The sequence below is a fragment of the Crocodylus siamensis genome, chromosome 3 (assembly GCF_052110815.1).
Source record: "Crocodylus siamensis isolate JL-2025a chromosome 3, ASM5211081v1, whole genome shotgun sequence".
In the NCBI taxonomy this organism is placed as follows: Eukaryota; Metazoa; Chordata; order Crocodylia; family Crocodylidae; genus Crocodylus; species Crocodylus siamensis.
In genome coordinates, this window is record NC_143397.1 from 71863405 (window position 1) to 71882202 (window position 18798).

Here is an 18798-nt window from a genome sequence, read left to right on the forward strand (position 1 = left end):
CAGTCGTACAATGTAAAAATTTCACAGTTTAAAATTAAGATATTCCTAACTGTTTGTCTAATGCAGGTTTGACATTGTTGATTCCTTATCTTCTGACAACGAAGAAGAAATGGAAAGACTGTAAGATCAGAGTTTTTATTGGTGGAAAAATAAACAGGATAGATCATGATAGGAGAGCGTAAGTTAACCTTAAAACTGTTCTGTTTGTGGGTTTTTTGATATTAGGTGGTAGCTGTGCTCAGTTTGCATATTTTTAAATGGCTCTTCCTATCGTATTTGAGAATATTGAAGAATTGGAATCCATTGTTACTAAATAATGTAACATACAACATGTTTGTATTGTACTCCTAGTTTAGGATGATGTTCACATTCTTTTGGGGTAATGCGCAAGTGTTTGTATAACCCCTATGGCCATGTCCAGATGAGCATGGCCGTGCAGTATGTGGCAAACTGCACATTCAGGAGTTTTCTGTGCACAGGGAAAATAAGCGGAGTGGCACACATGGCAGCAGTGCGTGCCTCCCAAAATTGGAGTCTAGGCGGTGGGGGTCACGGTCTGGCTGCCAATTTAGGCTTCCCGCTGTGGGAGCGCTGCAGCTGCAGCTTCCCCAGCCCCCAGGACCCCAGCTAAGGCTGCTGGGGCCAGCAGAGTTGCTGGCCTTGGCCTCCACTGCCCCATCTGGGGTAACCTGCTGTGCTCCAGAGCACGTGTGGCACAGGCATTCTCCGAGGACAAGTAGCAGCACAAGGTGTGCAGCTGCTATGTGTTTCTGGGGAACCAAACATCCATGCTCATCTGCACACAGCCCATGTGTGGTCTGATCGTTAAGGGTCCACCTTATTTGATCCGTATGGACTAATGATGACTATGATCATCATTATTATTACGGCATTGGTCAGTAAAAGCCAATTGCTGTAGGTTTTTAAGGCATAGCACTTTTCATGTCGTCTTTTTTTTTTTTTATGAAAAACATACCATGTAACTTAAGGATACATTTATAGTACTGGGGATTCCAAATGTTAGTAAGTCAGCTGCTTCTGCTTTCAAAGCAGCTATCTGGTGTACAAGTAAGCTTGGGTCTATGGCTCTTTTTTGATGCAGCTACTGTAATCTCCTTGCCCCAAAACTGAATTGGCTTGAATCCATCAAGCTGTACCAATTCTCCAACTGCATCCTTTGATACAGTGTTTTTGTGACTTATCTGCCTGGAGGGTGCATGGTTTTGTTTATAAAGCCATGGCTTCTCGTTCATTTTGTGAGCTCTCTTTCATGTCCACATTTCTCAAAGGCTTTATGGGAAGATTTCTATATGGCTTCAGTTCTTATCTTTTCTAATTATTTTACAAATATTTACAATTGAGCCCTCAAAGTATGCTGACATCCGAAGAAAATATTTAGTTTTAGCAGAACTCTAACTTGTTCTCCTGCTTCTCCCTACCATTCACTTATCGGGGCTGCATCTACACAAGACGCTGACTGTGCAGTCGTTACTGTGCAGTAATTTAGTACTTGTATAAACAGTACTGAGTTGCTGTGGAGTAGTGTTGCTGAATGGCTTTTAGGTGATGCTGACTGCACAGTAGCTCACGACTACTGTGCAGTAGCGTCATGTCATACTTCCTGCCATGCAGTGCTATAGTGCAGTAGTAATGAAATGAGATGCTGACTGTGTGGATGTGGCCACTGGGTCCCAAATGTGTCAAAAAACCAAGTCTATGTCTATTTTGTCTTGTGATGTCCATAAGAATATTTGAAGTGCTTTTTTTAAATACTGTAAATACATAGCTTAAATACATTTACAAATGTACTATACAACAATTTTTTATCTATTTATTTTTCTATTTAGAATGGCTACTCTACTTAGCAAATTTCGGATAGACTTCTCAGATATCATGGTTCTTGGAGATATTAATACAAAGCCAAAGAAGGAAAAGTAAGATTATTTTTGGTAAAATGCATCATTTTTCAGTTAAATTCTGAATGTTTTGTTCCAAGTTGCAACAATACTGAATGTTTCTAAATGTTAAATGAGTGCTTTTGTAACTTAACTTGGTGTTTACAAAGATGTAGTCTTTCAGAATAATATGAGAGATGGGATTCATATTTAGATTTAGTGTCAAGAATCCTACTACTGGCTTAATCTTGTAATTGGAGAGATGCGTGTGCACCCCCTCCCCCATGTCAGCAGAAACTGAAGTAATTCTGTCTTAACTGAAAAAGAAACAGAAATTCATTGTCGTAGCTATATTTAAATTTAAGGAAATGAAGTGCCTGATTCTCTGGCTAAATCAACATACCTGATTTATGATAGGGACAGATATTATACACAAAGTTGTATAAGTGATTGGAAATTTAGTTGAAATCTGTAACACAGCAGAAGTTCAGTGGCCATAAACTGCTTTCCAAATGGCCGAAACCTGTTTAAAATACACCTTGATGGATGTAGTATCAGACTTAACCAATGTAGATGAAATCGGTTTATTGAAATTCTGTCCCAGATTCCCTCCAGATTCAAGGTAACTTAGTCCCCAGCATCCCAGGATGCTGTACACCTCCCCCACACAACCCTCCTGTCAGGGTGGGGTTGGCTAGCTTTGGCCCAAGCTATCTGCTCCAGCTGAGCAGAGTGGTATGCTTTAGCATACCTTACCCCACCACTTCACCTTCTGGCTTGGGCCACTGCAGGCATGTGGCTGCATTTCCAGAATCAAAAGTAAATGTCTGTTCACTTGTCAGTGTTAATATACACAGTTTAGACTAACCTGCGAAGATTGGATCAATTTAGTCTTGGGCTTTTTGATTGTTTTGTACTTGGCCTTAAAGATCAAAGGTGCAATTTCAAATTTTTTTTCTGGAATCCTCCAAGGAATTTTATATAGAAACCTTACAAAGTGAGCTTTTTTAAGCTTGAATAATGTGGCTGACTTAGGCCTCTGGCAGACACTCAGTTAAAGGCACCATGGGATCTGATGCATGATCCCAACAATTGTGCTTCATGGCATGCTACACATGCATGGCAAGCAGTATGATTGTGGGGTTGGGGATCAGTTCCCAACTGTGCCACATTGCCAGTACAGGGGGAGCCCTGTATCATGAGCCTGCGTCAGTCAAGAGCTCCAATGTGCCCTCCAGGTGGGGAGTGCTGATCAGCTGACTGGCTTGCTACTTGCTGGTGTAGTAGAGCCCAGGATCATGGAGATCTCCTGCACCAGCAAGTAGCAAGCCAGTCAGCAGGTCAGCACTCCCCACCTTGAGGGTGCACTAGAGCTCTTGATTCTCATGCACCCCAAGGCTGGGAGCCCCAGTCAGCTGACTTCTACTCCAAACCTCAAGAGTTCATTCAAGCCAAGGGCTTTGTGTCGCCAAGATTTACTTCATTCAGAAACCATGTTGTCTGTAATCTGTGGCACAGTTAAACTGTAAAATGCATTTATCTCAGATCTTTCAGCAAAACTTAAAGGGACTCAGATTTCTCATCAATTGAAGGTAAATTGATTAACTGGAGTTGATTCATTGATTGATTGATTGGAGTGAAATTGGCTGTCTTAGTTTTTCTTACATTTCTTAAGTCTTGTAAACTTTCTTACAAGTGAGTTTTTAGATAGGTTTTAGTTGAATTCTTGAAACTTGTCGTTCTTTTTTGGTAAAAACCTTTTTTATTATGCTACTAATGAAAGTGAAAAATGTTCTTTTTCCTTCCCTCTCCGTTAACAGTCTCCAAGCTCGAACATGATTGTTGGGGTTGGAAAGCGTTACTTGAAATTAAACAGTTGAAGAAGGCTAATAAATTGTACTAAATATTGAATATCCTTTTGTAGGTGCTAATTACATTTTCCTTCACAAGCTTCCTTTTAACTATATGCATAGCTGTTAAACGTTACTCATTCTCTAATGAAAACTATGTAGATAACATCAGAAGGTGGTTAATTCAGTTGGTAACATTACATATTTGTTTCATTTAGTAACAGTGTTTTGGATTTAACATTGCCAGTCATGAAGGCTACTTGTCAAAACAGAGAAAATAATGCTTTCTTGGCCTAGCTTTGTTTTATTGACTGTTTTATTTGCCATTCAGTATTGTAACGTGCTGCTGCTGCTGTTGGCAAGGTGGGCATTGGGATGTGTTTTGCTTATAGGAGATGTATTTACTGCTATTTTATCTACTTTAAGATTTTCTTTAGGTCTCTTGCCTAATATCCAAGTGATTTGGGTGTAAATTGTTGTTGTGGCCTCTAGAGCAGTGGTTCCTAACCAGGTTTCCTAACAAAGGTGTGCCATCAGAAATGAACAGGTGCTCCATGGAATTTTGCCATGGCAATGAGCTACAATAGGTATAAGAATGGGGAATGCCTTAACATGTGTGTCATGGAACATTTTTATTAATGTAAGTGTGCCTTGGGCTGGAGAAGGTTGGGAAACCCTGCTCTAGAGAACTGCAGAAAGGGCATAGTTAAGGCAGCCATGGTAGCCTTTTAATGTATAGAATACAGTGCCATTATGAACTTTGACTTTTAACTGTGAAAGTTGATAGCTTGCCATCAGCTATTTGAATAAAAAAAGCAAAACAAATCAAATATTATGGTTATATCTCCGTCTCTATTCAATAGTTAACTCTTGTCATGTAGACTATTTTCTTAGGCAAAAATAATGTAGCAGTTCTATATTTTTTGAGATCCTCTATGACTAGCTGAAAATTTGTATTTATTAATTAAATTATATGACAGACAAGAACATTGCCATGACTGTTTTAACTATGGTTGTAGTTTTCAAATGTGCATCAATTAATAATTTATCTGAATTTCTAGGTATAAATAATGAAAAATTGTAGTTGACAGTACTACTTGTTAATAATAAGCCTGCAGTACACATAGTGTTTGGGTTTGGTTTTTAATTTTTGGAATAATCATATCTTGCATCACTTTCTATATTTGTGCACTTACAGCCAAATTAAAAACAGATTTTTGTTGTTAATCCTAGTGTTGCGGCTTTTGAAGAAATGATAGAGCCATTCAGGCTTCATGAAGATGATAAAGAACAAGATGTTGCAGATAAAATGAAAGAAGATGAGCCTTGGAGAATAACAGATAATGAACTTGAACTTTACAAAACTAAGGTATTGTCCTTTAACTGACTGCTAGCATTGTTGGAACCCACAGGACAGGACCCTTATTACTTGCAGTACTTGTGGCCACATTCCCAAACTTGAGAGATGCAAGTCATCACTGTCTGAAGACCAGCTCTCCAAAAATACATTCGGAGGAGAAAGCCTCTCTTCCTGAGGCTCTGTGTCTATCATCATGCCATAAGCTTTGCCCAAAGGCATAAAATGTGTCCTCTGTTCAATATAATCCTCCAGGATTATATTGAGGAGAAATACAGAAGTTCTTCGGATCCCTTTCACATACTCACAGATATTCTTGGATACCTCTATGCCCAACGAAGCTGTCTTTCAAAAAGATGGATCTGTTGCAGCCAGCCAAGATGGTGTATAATAGACTTCTTACACTATTCTACCAACACTTAAGGCTGTAAAGAGAAATATTATTATTCCTTGTGGCCAAGTGGGGTGTTTTTACTTACCCCACACCAGATTCTCTAGTCCCGGTAGCTGGTGAAAGAAAGCAACAACCAAACTTACTCCAGCTCAGAGATGAAATGCATGGACATGTTTGGCAGAAAATGTTATTCTTCAATATCATTACACTTCAGAATTTAATTGCCAGGTGCTGATGGAGAAGAGATTAACTGATGATTTTTGGTTTTGTCAGACCAGCTGTCTGCTCCCCCTGCCATTTTACTGCCAGTATTCATGAATCATTATGCAAATATCAAACTAGAGAGAGAACCAGATTTTATATTCTCTACCTGTCCATGCTGCTTCTGTTGTTGGCTAGCACTTCTTTTGATGACTGTGGGGTGGATGCATACTTTTTGTGCCTTTCCCACCTTGTAGGAAGAGTGCCAGAGTCTATTATAAAATGAGATACTTTGAAAATAGATAAATTGGTGCTGGAATCTTTTTTTTCCACTGAGTACTTGATCAAATTTCATTACCTTTTTCCCTGTCACTTCTCAGGGACATCTGTCATGAGGTTACTCAAGAAGAAAACCTCTTTTATTGTATTTACTTGATTCCAAGATGAGGCTTTTTCCCCTTTTTAGCATGGGGAGCAGAGGGTGAAAAGCTCCCCATCTTGAAATAAAATAGAAGGCAGTGGGGTGGCTGTTTCTCCCCCCCCCCCCCCCCCCCCCCCCCTCCCGTAGCTTTGGAGCAGCTGTCACTTCCTCCCATCTTGCTCTGCACCCACAACCTCTGCCCTGTCTTCCCACCTCCAATCCCTCTGCTTACCCTTTCTCTGGACCTGGCAGGCTCTGTCCCTACACCAGCCTGGTGTATGGTGCATGACTGCAGCCTGGTCCAGTAGTAGTTGGTGAGTCGGGGCAGAGGCTAAATAGGGAGGGAGACTGCAGTAGGGGGGAGCCAGGGAGTGGTATAGGGTGGCACAAGCGGGGGGACAAGCAGCAAGAGGCAGGGAAGGCAGGCAGCAGGGGCAAGCTGCTTGACCTCCAACCACCTGCTTCCCCATTACTTCCTGCAGTTTCTTAAATTCCTGATTGGCAGTAGCCCTTACCAGTGGTTGTGTTGTCCTCTGTAAATGTTCTTGATGCTTTTAACAAAGAACTAGACCGCAATCACAGCTAACATTAGCCAGCAGGGTGTACAAATGTTCCTGCGTCTAGACAACCGGCCATGTAAAATGCACTCACTCCTAATGGGTCTAGCAATCTCTCTAAATAGAATATTAATCTGTTCTGAACAATGGGACTCTGGATAAACAGAAAACACTTGGATAGCAACCTACGCTAGAGAATAGTTGAAATGATTGTGGTCTATACAAAAGCAAAACTGTTTCTACCCCATAATAATGTCCTCTTTGGGGACTGTTTTAGTTGCTCTAATATCTACTAAATTGCCTTTGCCTTACCTGACTTCTCAATCAAGACCAAACCTCATATAACTAAGGTCCTGGCTACCTTTATACTCTTAAAATATCTCCTAAAAGAGACGTTAGCAGCATGGTATTGTTATCCCCCTTCTTAAGGCAGTCTGCACTTGTGCGTCAAGTGATGTGCATCAGGTGCCTCCTTTGGTAAAATAGTCCTGCAACCAGTCCCCTTACAAGGATTAGTACACACTTCTTACTAGTATACTGTGCAAGAATCTCCAAGCAAGTGGAGTTCACGCAAGGAAGAAAGGTTACTTAACAGTTCAGTTACTGAAGTTTTTGGAAGTCTTTCCCTAGGTACGTTCCACCACTTGCCCTCCTCTGCTTTGGATTCTTGTTTTGATATATTTGGATCTGAAACCTAAGGAATTGGAACAGTAGTCGGTTATGCAAAAACATTGATTACAGCAGTGTTTCAGTGCAGGATGTTTACTGTGTGTATGGTTTTGGTGGAAGCTACTGGTGTAAAACCTGATTTTCAGTATACATTTTGCAAGTACAGTAAAATGCATACACGTGCTCTGCTATAGAGAATTCCAGTTTCTGAACTGCCCCTTTGCTAACCTCTATGTGAATCAGTGCAGTACTCTTTCAGGAGTCTGCGGGCAGCAGCAGAGGGAGGTTAACAAGACTAGCTACACGAATTCAGATTAACGGAAAGAGGTTCTGGGACTTGGAGGAAAAAGACTTCCACAAAAATTGCTTTGGGTGAGGGATGAATAAAAGTGTAGAGGATGTCCAGTTAGGATCTAGGAAGCTGAAGGAGGCTAGAGTGGTGGAACCTTATTATGAGAAGGACTCTGTACAGGAGAAACAGAAATATCTTTCTGTCTTAATAGCCAGAAGTTTGGCAGGGGGAGCTGGGAGGTTGGACTTCACAATAGCTGCTAACTAGAAATTGATTGAGGAGAGTTTGGGACAGAATTTTGGAAGGTCTCTAGTAGCTGAGGAGGTGAAAGATCTGGTCTCTACACAAAAACACAGCTCCTGCTATCAGCTGCCTTGTGATTTGGTTTGAAAATATTGCTGCATAACATTTTTAAGGCCTGAAGCAGCGTGTGTGTTACAAACCTGAGCACGGTGTTAAAAACTTGAAAGAGAGGAAATATAGATGTTGTTATAATTTTAGGCATCCTCTTGCATGCTTCTTAAATGGAATGATCTCTACTTCATTTTGGATTGTTTTTTAAAAAAGAGTTCTTCCTAATGAATTTGTTGTGGGGGCGGGTTTCTACTTTTATTACAGACCCACCGCCAGCTTAGGCTAAATGAGCTGCTGAAAGAACATTCAAGTACAGCTAATATAATTGTAATGTAAGTAGTGGTGACTTTTCTGTGTGTAAATAAAAAATATAAATATTCTTTGTTTTTGCATTTGGAGTAATGGCCATAGTTAGATGCACTATAATGACATTTAGGATAATAGGTGTAGAATAGGTATTGGAGGTATCAAGCTTCAAACAAGCTAGTTTTAAGCACCAAAAGTAGTTTACCATGCTGAGAAGCACAATGAATTAGTCCATGCATACTCCATTAATACCACATTTAAATGGCTTCTAATACATGAGCTAGCTTGCATTGATCTCTGTGCGTTGTGCTGCAGTTTGAAGTTTAGCACAGATAATGCTCTGCAGTTTTGGCTTGACTCGTACGTGCCTTCTGCTCCTTGTACATTACCTGCTCTCAGTCATCTTCAGATTCCTCCTTGCAACCTGATCTCTGAAGCTTCTTCCAGTTAAAGTTACCATGCATTTGTCAGATCTCTATGATAACCGTCTTTTGTACTGCAAGTCCTTCAGTGTAGAAACTTTTTCCTGTGGCACAGTCTATCCTCTTTTACAAGTTATGTAAAAAGTTTTCTGTGGTTTTTTTCTGAAGCAGAGGAAGCTAAATTGGAGCAGTACATGTAATATTCTAAGTGGTTTCAGTGGGGTGAGAATTGGAGGGTGCTTCCTAGGGGTCCAGTAAGAAGGATAATGAGATACCAAGATATTGCACTCAGAAACGAAAGTAATATTTAAATCGTAAACTGGGGAGAGTCGTCCACTTGAGTGAAATGGTGATCCCTAGCTTGAAGTTTGTTGGAGTGGAGGCCAAAATTTCAGGAGTGGAGAGAGTGGGTAGGTGAACTTAGAGGTCAGAAGTAGAGTGCAGTTTAGTGCATTTAAGAAGACTGCACTGCTTGAATGATTTTTGAGTTAAGGTAATTTAACTTCTGTGTGCTCAGAAGTATCAATTCATTAAATACAACCGTGTAAGAAAAAGAAAAGGTGGGGGGACAAAGTGTGGGCTGGAAATTACTGAATGTTTACTTTAATTTATCTTTTATTTAATTATTTTTCTCACTGATACAGCACTACTGCTAGCTTGATGTCATTTTTAAACTTTGTTCTTTGAATTCCAGGAGTCTGCCACTTGCAAGAAAAAGTGCAGTATCTAGTGCGCTGTACATGGCTTGGCTAGAAGCCCTATCAAAAGACCTGCCACCGGTTCTCCTTGTTCGTGGGAATCATCAGAGTGTTCTTACTTTCTATTCCTAAATGTACTGCACAACAGACAGCTGTGATGAAATGGTACTCTTGTGCCTACAGGAGAGTGACTGAAATGTTCTGTAGATTATTTACATCACAAAGGCAAAAGGACTCTTCTTTCACTATTCCACTGACTTGAAAGCACACAAGGAACATCACTGTATTTCTAAAGTTGTGAAATCTTCAGTTTCATTCTAAATCTTCTGTAACTTAATCTTGCTTAATGGGGGAGGATTCCTTGTTAGACTGAAGAACAAGAAAACAAGCTTTTTCTTTGCTACTTGAATAGCAGCAATAAAAGTGTTTTATTTTTGATCAATGAAAGGAGTATAGATTTATAAAAGCCTTTTAGCCTTGAGGTGCCTTCTGAAATTAACCAAATTTCATCCATACACCCTATTTTATAAATTTATATAGAATGTCAAAATCTGCCTTCAACTAAGACTTTAGGTCAAACTTCCTTTAGTTTTTAGTCTCTTCCATCTTACAATAAAATGAATGCTGCTTTTCAGTCTTCCATCAAGCTGTTAGTTTTTAGTAGTGTATGTTTTCTATTGTTCAGAATGTTTGTTTTTTTATGATATCTGTTAGATTTGAAACAAAGGTGAGGATTGGGGCAGGTCAGTTGGAATAAAAAACAAGTTCATAATGATGTTGTCCAAAACTTTGTACTACTAAATTTGTACAACTTAATAAATTAATTGTACTAGATAAATGAGGAGGACCCTTTTCTCAAATTTGACATTGTGTACTTCTTTGCCATTAATGAAACATGTACAACTGGCTACCTTGGTGAAGGTTAGCATGTCAGTCTACTCTGTAGCTCTGACATGAAACTGTATTCCTGTTCTAGACTGCTGACAAAAAATTGGAGTATTCTAGTTTGTGTTTGGGGGAGGGGGAGAGGGGTTGTATTTAAACAAAGAAGGACCTGTCCTAGTTCCTGACCTTCAGATCTTGGTGTCACTTATTTAAAATAAATAAATAGGTTAACATAAGGCTCAGGAAGAAACACAAGCTATGTGATGCCATCTAACAGAATACAGTAAACACTATGTGGACTTGTACTAGGTCATCCAATAGATAAAATGTAAAAGCTAAAGTTCTCAAACTTTTCATCAAATGGTTAAATGGACCATTAGTTATTAGGGGAGATGTTTTTAGGTCAATTCATTCAGTTGTCAGAAAACATTAAGTCTTATTAAATACTCAGGTTTGATCATCTAGAAATTTAGATTTAATCAATATGTATTCTACACACTTCTCATGTTTAAGAAAACTGCCAATGTGTGTCCCCCTCCTCCCATGTGTGTTTTGACTACGTCATAACTTAGTCTACTATGGACACCTACACAAGAAACTTCACTTATGCCTTGAAGCAGAGGTTAATAATGTGAACTATATTTTTAATTTCTGTCCCTTTTGCAAGAAAGGATTACCTAAAAACATTTCACAACCTTTGGTGTTGATACTAGGCATATTACTAGGTCAACTTAGTAGTGTTTCAGTGATTTTTTCACTGATGCATAGGAAAAGGTGTATTTTACTGCTAACCATAAAAACAAATGTAGATGCTCAGTAATAGTTCCTTTTTGAATGGCAAAACTGTTAGTTGTCATGTGGCAAGATAGTTTCAAATGGTTACAAATGGAGAGAGCAAAATACATTCTACTTAGTGCAGTATATGTTACTGGTAAACAGCAAAATGATCTCCTCCTTTTTTTTTTGCTGCTGGTTTCCACCAGTGTGGATCTGCATCTATTGAATTGCTTCAATTTTTAGAAGGGCAGCATGTTTTGTTGTCATGTATGATGTGAACTTAATGCCAGGGTAGACCTTGGGAAGATACATTCTCCTAGAACTTATTACAAAAATAAAGTGCTCTTTCTTTCCAGGAAGAAAGAGCATCAGAGTTGCAACTAACAGCAGCATTATGTCTATTACAGGTTTTGCAGTGCTTGTTGGGGTGGTAGGGATATTTCATTCAGTGAACATGGAACCATTGCCATGTCTCTTCCTCTTGTTTTGTTTTCATTTTAAACAGATGAACCATGAGGCATTGACTTAGTGCTGCTATCTTGAAAATGTGCACAGGTACACTTAAAGTTTTTTGGTTTTTTTTTTAACCCATTCAGGAAACCATTGCTTGTGATCTGTAACACAAGAACCAAATGAAGTGTGTGTATACATGCATATATGTGTATAAGATTATATAAAATATATCTAAATATGCATATGGGGATGGGGTGGGTAATGTCTGTGAAATAATGTAGGATGCTTTTTCACATATGCACTCCCAAAACTTCACTAACACTAGACACCAGGTCAGCAGTTTCCAGATTGGATGTAATGCTCTCTACTAAACTTCAGCAGTTACTTGTAATTGTTAGCAACAGATGTCAGCTAGTGACAGTCAGTCCAATTTCTACTTTGATTTTTGACGCCAAATTTTTTTTAGTTCCAATCATTGTTAATTACTTGAAATACAAATTGTTTTCATTGACACATGATAATTCATTATTTCTGTAGATGAAATTTCTTTTTATGGGTTTAGAAAAAGAAACAATAGCTGAAGAAATCAACTATTTATTTGGGGGGGTTTTGTTCTGTTCATTTGTGTTTGTATCTAGGTTTCTTTACTTTTACATACATTCTTTTTATATGCTTTTCTGATATTACATATTTAAAAAATGAACTATGGAGATAATTTAAAGATTGAGCTTTGGTGGGTATTTCGTTATCCACTGGATTTGAAAATGTAATATTTGATAAAACTGTACTGTAACTGTCACACAAAAATGCTTTTCTAATGTTTTAACATTTGAATATTGCAGTTGCTACTTTGTACAGGGGTCACTGCAATAAAAGGAAGTGAATTCAAGAAAATGGTCTAAACTTACATTTATTTTGGGGAGGGAAGGATATCTACTCACTGTATTTTTCAGCATCAACATTTGTTGCAGGTGCATGATGACATACCATTTGTGAAGCGTGAAAATATGCACAGCAAAGGTATAGTGATATTTAATATACAAACTATAAAACTCATAGTAAAAATTATTGCCCTGCTAGTAAATGATTTGGTGGAAAAGTTGTTGCTTTCTCAAGGAATATCTGTCCTATACCAAATTGAGGAAGGATGTCAGTTGGGTTTGTTACTTTCCTATTAAGGAAATTCTGTATTGGGTAAAGAATGTTAGCTGTTGTTCCTTTTTAACTCTTATGTTTGATTCTGATCAGTCCTGAAAATACCACAAGAAGAATGCAGGCCAAACAGCGATAGACAGGAAATTCATGGCATCTGATGCACAATCCCAACAGTTGTGCTTCCTGGCATGCTACCTGTTCATGGCAGGAGACATGGTTGTGGGATCAGGTATCGAATCGTTATCCCAAGTTTCCCCTGCAGTGGCACGTAGCAAACCAGTCAGTGGCTTCCAGCCTTCAGAATACATCAGAATCAAGGGCACTGATCTCCCTCTATGGCAGGGAGCACTGATCAGCAGACTGCTGCTCCCAACCTTGGGGGCACCCTGGAGCCCTTGACTCTGATGTGCCCCTGCAGCTGGGAGCAGCACCCAACTGATTAGTACTCCCAGACTTAGGAGCACAGGGGAGTGAAAGGCTTCTGTGTGCTCCCAAGGCAGGGAGCCCTGATCAGCTGATGCCTGGCCACATGTGCAATTTAAAGCATGATGGGAACCAGGTACAAATTTATTACACATCTTGTGTAGTAACTTTGTAGCTTATTCTTGTGTTATTGCATCATAATTGCAATAACTTGTGGCTGGGTTGCTACTTAAGACGTGATTGATTGATGTTTGCCAGGTGCCTAAGTGGCACTTGGTCCAATTGCTTCACTAAGGGTGGTGCCACAGGTTTAAGTTTGGAGGGGCTTGAATTTATACTTTAGCCCTTTTTGTATATTTAGGTGAGCTAATTTAATATCCAAAGGTAAAACTTACTTAGTGGCAAATATGAGTGGAAAGAACAACAATTATTGTAACTTTTAACATAGCATAATGTTTAACTGAAGGTAGGAGAGGTTATTTCATCCCACAGAAAAACCTCTTTAATCCATCCTTAATAGCATTACCCCTGTGTTACAACTACCTTCTAACCCTCCTTTCTTCCTACCTTTTGTCTTCCAATTTCATAAGCACATGCTAGAAGCTACTGTACGCAGAAGAAACTCATGCAGTCGATACAATAAATTGTACCATGGGAATAGAACATTAAGTAGGTTATACTCAGGCTCTAGCTTTACTTCAAAGTCCCAGACTCAAAGTAAGCACCTGACAAGTCTCATGAGTATATTCTTTTTTTTTCCTGCTGCAGTTTGCCTTATAAAAGAAACGTGTAATGATCTTCAGTAATTATTTGCTAACTGATCAGTTAATTGTGATGTTGCCCTGCAAATTCACCTAGCAGATATAACTTGATATTAAGCAGTTTGTGACAATAAATGAACTTTAGGTTTTAGGTACAGAACTTGGCTGCAGCTAGGGAAAGTTAAGGCAATAGGCTGTGAGAGACCAGATGACTGGTGATACTCAGGTTTGACTAATTATTTGCGAGGTAGCTACATACTTCAATTTATATTCATAATAGTAATTTAATTTTGTTAGCTTGCCTCTGAATATGTCAAAAAAACTTCAGCTGCAAGGGCAACTTAATGTGTACTTTTTCCCTCCTGAACAACTAGAAATACTTGGAGTAATTTGGAATGAATTCTCAAAACTTCATTTTTTTACCCATTTTGCATTGCACTGTATACTAAGGCTATTAATTTTCTAATAGTACCATCTAGTAACGGTCTCTTTTTTTTATCGTTGCCCTATAATTAATTTTAGATTTTCTCTAGAATAACCACATTCCCAGGTTTTATAAACTTGAAAATTAAAATTGATAGGCATGATTTAAGAATGGATTTCTTCCTCCTTTGTATTGAAAGGAATGAAAAGCCAAGAATGAGGCTTGCAAAATTATGACCTTTCCAAGAGTGCTGAAGAACTCAGCATCCCTAATCCATGGGACGTTTTAAGGTTCTTGATGATGATCAGAAAGATAGACTAGATGGAAACATTTACCAGGTAAATGAATATGTTTCATGCTAGGGCTGTGCGAAACGGCTGTGCTCCAATTTGGAATCAGATTCGGCCATTTTGGAGGGACAGTAATTCAATTCGGTGTTTTGGATCACTGTCCCGATTTTGATTAGCACAAAACTGTTTCACAATTTCAACACTGATTTGAGATTTGGCCATCGACTATGAGGAATCACTAAAATACTTACTTACAACTTAGTCATTTTTTGGCTGATTCAGATGACAACAGGGATAGTAGCCCCTTCTCAGGCCATGAAGCCTGCCAGGTTTCAAGGAGATAGGTGCAGGGGTTTCTGTGAAATGACACCTCAAACTGTTCAAAGCAAAACTTGTGATACTTGTATGTGTGTAGGTTTTAGCTATGTTGGTCTAAGGACATAGACAGGCAAGGTTTTGGGGTCAATCTGATATATTTTTATTAGATGACCTTAGTGTCCCAGAGTTAGTAAACCAAGCTCACGGTGTCACGGTTGGGCAGACGGGTGGTGGCGGATTGGAGCACGAACAGGTGGGATTAGCGGCGACAGAGTCTGAGAGGCACCGATGCGTATGGTTTCAAACAAAGAATGGATTTATTTACTCACGCTTTGAAGCGGAGGCACAATTCTTTCTTCTGTTACAGTTAAACAGGAATGAAGACAAACAACGGAAGGGGTCTGCTGGCCCATGAGGTTCCCCAACAAGCCCTTGCTTTCTACCCCACTGGGATAGGTGCGGTTGCCTGTTGGATAGTCTAAGGGCTGGTCAACAGCTCATATAGGGTTGAACGAATAAAATGAACAAGAAACAGAACTGTAACTTGTTGAGAAGAATGAAATAGTCGTGACGCCAGTCCAAAGACAATCAAATGGTCGTGAAGAAAGCCGAGGTCAAAAGCCAGGTGAGTCGATAAACGAAGAAGTCGAAGTTATAGGGATGATCCGGATTGGTGGTCGTTGATCGTGCCAATATACTGATCTTCTGGCTTCTGAACAGTAATAACAATAACGAGAACGGTGTGAAACGCCAAGCGAGGGAGGAGACCAATAGGCCAGAAGGCCTAGCTGAGGAGCAGTCCCTGTAGCAACAGCCTCTGCTTTCAGCTTGAGAGGGTTTCCCCCCACAGCGTGAGACAGTCTCCGCTAAGAGCAGTCTCTGCAACACGCTGTGTCTGGTCTCTCCCTGAGGGAGGGGCACACAAGTCTTTTATACAAATTTAGTGGTCAATCAAAACGCTCTCCACAGAGAAATTTCTAGTCCAATTACCTCATGTCAGGTTCCTTCTGAGCACGCGCTCAGTCAGAAGCTGACACAGTCTGAGCATGTGCCTCTGGGGAAAGTCAGTAATGACTGACAGGCCCTCAGGTCACCCAGGGGGCACACACTGGGTGAGCTTCAGAACTTTCCATTCACAGGGTCAAATGCGCATGTCAGTTCTGGCACTTCTGTGTTGTCAGCATACACTTAAGATTTTTCCCTGACACTTAGTAGTTGGAGAAATATATCTTAGCAAGCTTTCGGATTTAAAAATCCTTCCTAAGGCTGAGGAAGCATCTGCAGTTGGTGTGTGTGCTCTTCCTGGGTGGAAGGAATAGTAAAGAAGCCAGAGGCTGGGCTGCAGGCAAGAAAGCCAGTTAGTGAAAATGTAAATTAAGCTGTCGGGGGGTTAGGGACAGCCTGGGAGGGGTAAAAATGGAGAGGTACTTGGAGTCAGATGTCAGACAGGTTTATTGGTTTTATGACATGCTATGTGTATATTGAGTCCAGGAGTTTCTGTATCTAGGAAGTAGATGAAGTGAAGTTCAGCAGCTCACCTGTGGAAAAATGGTTTGTAAATTCAAACAAACACCAAACTTCGCTAACCTCATCACCAGAAGTCAGCTTCCTGCCGCCCAAAATGCACCAAAAGGATCCAGACCATGCCATGACAAGGAATGCAAAACCTGCCAACATATCTCCAGTACCCCCACAGTTACTACACCCCAGAACAGAACCATCACCCTTCCTGGATCTTACATCTGCACCTCCAGAAAAATTATAGTGCATCAGCTGCCCTGATGGAAAATATGTAGGAGAGACCCACCAGCAACTGTGCACCAGAATGAGTACACACCAGAAATCTATTACAGGCAAGATTTCTACATACAAGACTAAGCCCCCCAAGACGATTGGGGGGCTTAGATGCCTCTATACTAATGCTAGGAGCATGGGGAACAAGCAGGAGGAACTTGCAGTCCTGCTTGCAAATAAAGAATTAGACCTGGTTGGGCAAACAAACTTGGTGGGATCCTACCCACGACTGGGTAGTGGACATTGAGGCTTACAGGCTGTACAGATGGGACAGAGCGGGGAAACAGTTATGTTAAGGAGCAGTATACATCTTCCGTAGCTAATTTGGGCCAGGAAGAAGGGCAAACTGAGTTACTGTGGATCAGGTTACAGGGGGGTCAGGGTGAAAAGGACTTGATAGTGGGGGTCTACTACAGATCCCCACACCAGGGGACGAGTTAGGCCTAGAATTCTTGAAACAGCTCTTGGAGGCAGCGTGCTCGAAGAACCTGGTTGTCATGGGTGCCCAACTTCCCAGACATCTGGGAGAAACAGGCAGCCAGGTCTGCCGATTCATGAAGGTTTCTAACCTCCTTCAAGGGCCTTCACCTATCGCAGGAGGAATGGATTCCTACTACAGGAAATGCCTTTACTAGACTTAGTACTGGCCACAGGGGACGACTTGGTGGGGGTTCTGCAGGTGCAAGGTAACCTAGGGGATAGTGACCACCTATTAATAGGTGGAGAAAGGTGGGGAAGGTAACTAGTAGGGTGGAAGTGCTAGACTTCAGGAAGGCCAACTTCAACAAGCTCAGGAGATTAGTTAGGGAGGGACTGACTGGTAAAAGCCTTGGCGAGATTGGGAGTCCAGGAAGGGTGGGTGTTTCTTAAGGGACTAATCCCACAGGCATAGAAAACAACCATCGCAGTACATAAAAGGGGGCAAAAAAGCAAAGAAACCCTCTTGGTGGAGCAGGGAAATCCAGGAGAGCCTGGAAGGAGAAAAAAGAGAGGCTTACAGGCTGTGGAAACAGGAGGCTGCCACCAAGGAGGGGTATACCTGCTTGGCTTGAGCTCGCAGGGAAACGGTGAGGAGAGCCAAAGCAGAAATGGAGCTGAGGCTGGCAGCAGAAGTTAAGGATAACAAGTCATTAAGTACATATGAAGCAAAAAAAAAAAAGGTGCAGGGTAATTTAGGGTCCCTTCAGGATGAACTAGGGCAACTGGTAACAGATATGATGGCCGAAGTGGAGCTTCTAAATGATTTCTTTGTATCTGTGTTTCTGGATATGAATACAAATATGCATCCTATTGGGACCTTAGGTAAGACCAGTATAAATACCACCCCACCAACTGTTCGAGCTGACCTAGTAAAGGGGCACCTGGAGGGCGTGAATGTATTTAAGTCAACAGGTCCTGATGATCTTCATCCCTGTCTACTTGGGGAATTAGCTGGAGACATGGCAGAGCCGCTGGCACAACTGTTAGAGCACGCATGGTGCTCAGGACAGGTCCCAGAGGATTGAAAAAGGCCAGTGTGGTCCTTATTTTCAAGAAGGGGAGGGAGGAGGAACTGGGTAACTATAGGCCGGTTAGTCTCACCTCTATCCTTGGCAAGACCTTTGAGAAAATTGTTAAGGATCCCATTTGTAGGGGACCAGCAGGTAAAATGATGCTAAGGGGCAATCGGCATGGGTTCATAGCAGGCACGTCCTGCCTAACTAACCTGGCTTCATTTTACGACCAGGTCACTAAATGCTTGGATGAAGGAATAGAGGTAGATGTTATTTACGTGGATTTTTAAAAAGGCCTTTGACACAGTGTCGCACCCAATTCTTATAAATAAACTAAACAGTTGCATTGTAGATTCTTACACAGTCCAGTGGGTAGAAAATTGGCTTATGGGATGTACCCAGAGAGTGGTGATGGACAGGTTGGTTTCTACCTGGAGAAATGTGGAGTCCCCCAAGGCTTTGTCCTGGGACCGGTACTATTCAATATCTTCATTAGTGACTTGAATGAGGGAGTAGAAAGCACCCTGTCCAAGCTTGCTGATGACACCAAACTATGGGAGGGGGGTACACAAACTAGACAGCAGGGAATGAATCCAGGCTGATTTGGAC

General features: G+C 40.7%; 1 protein-coding gene across 1 annotated transcript in view; it reads left to right on the forward strand.

The window, feature by feature from the left end:
- The window catches only part of SLC12A2 (solute carrier family 12 member 2), a 104725-nt gene extending 92306 nt beyond the window's left edge, over positions 1–12419 (forward strand). The window contains exons 23-27 of the mRNA XM_090038494.1: positions 67–178; positions 1848–1934; positions 4979–5114; positions 8255–8322; positions 9413–12419. Coding sequence (XP_089894620.1) covers positions 67–178; positions 1848–1934; positions 4979–5114; positions 8255–8322; positions 9413–9548 — 539 coding nt within the window. The 3' untranslated portion in view covers positions 9549–12419. The remainder of the gene's footprint in view (positions 1–66; positions 179–1847; positions 1935–4978; positions 5115–8254; positions 8323–9412) is intronic.
- The last annotated feature ends 6379 nt before the right edge of the window (positions 12420–18798 follow it).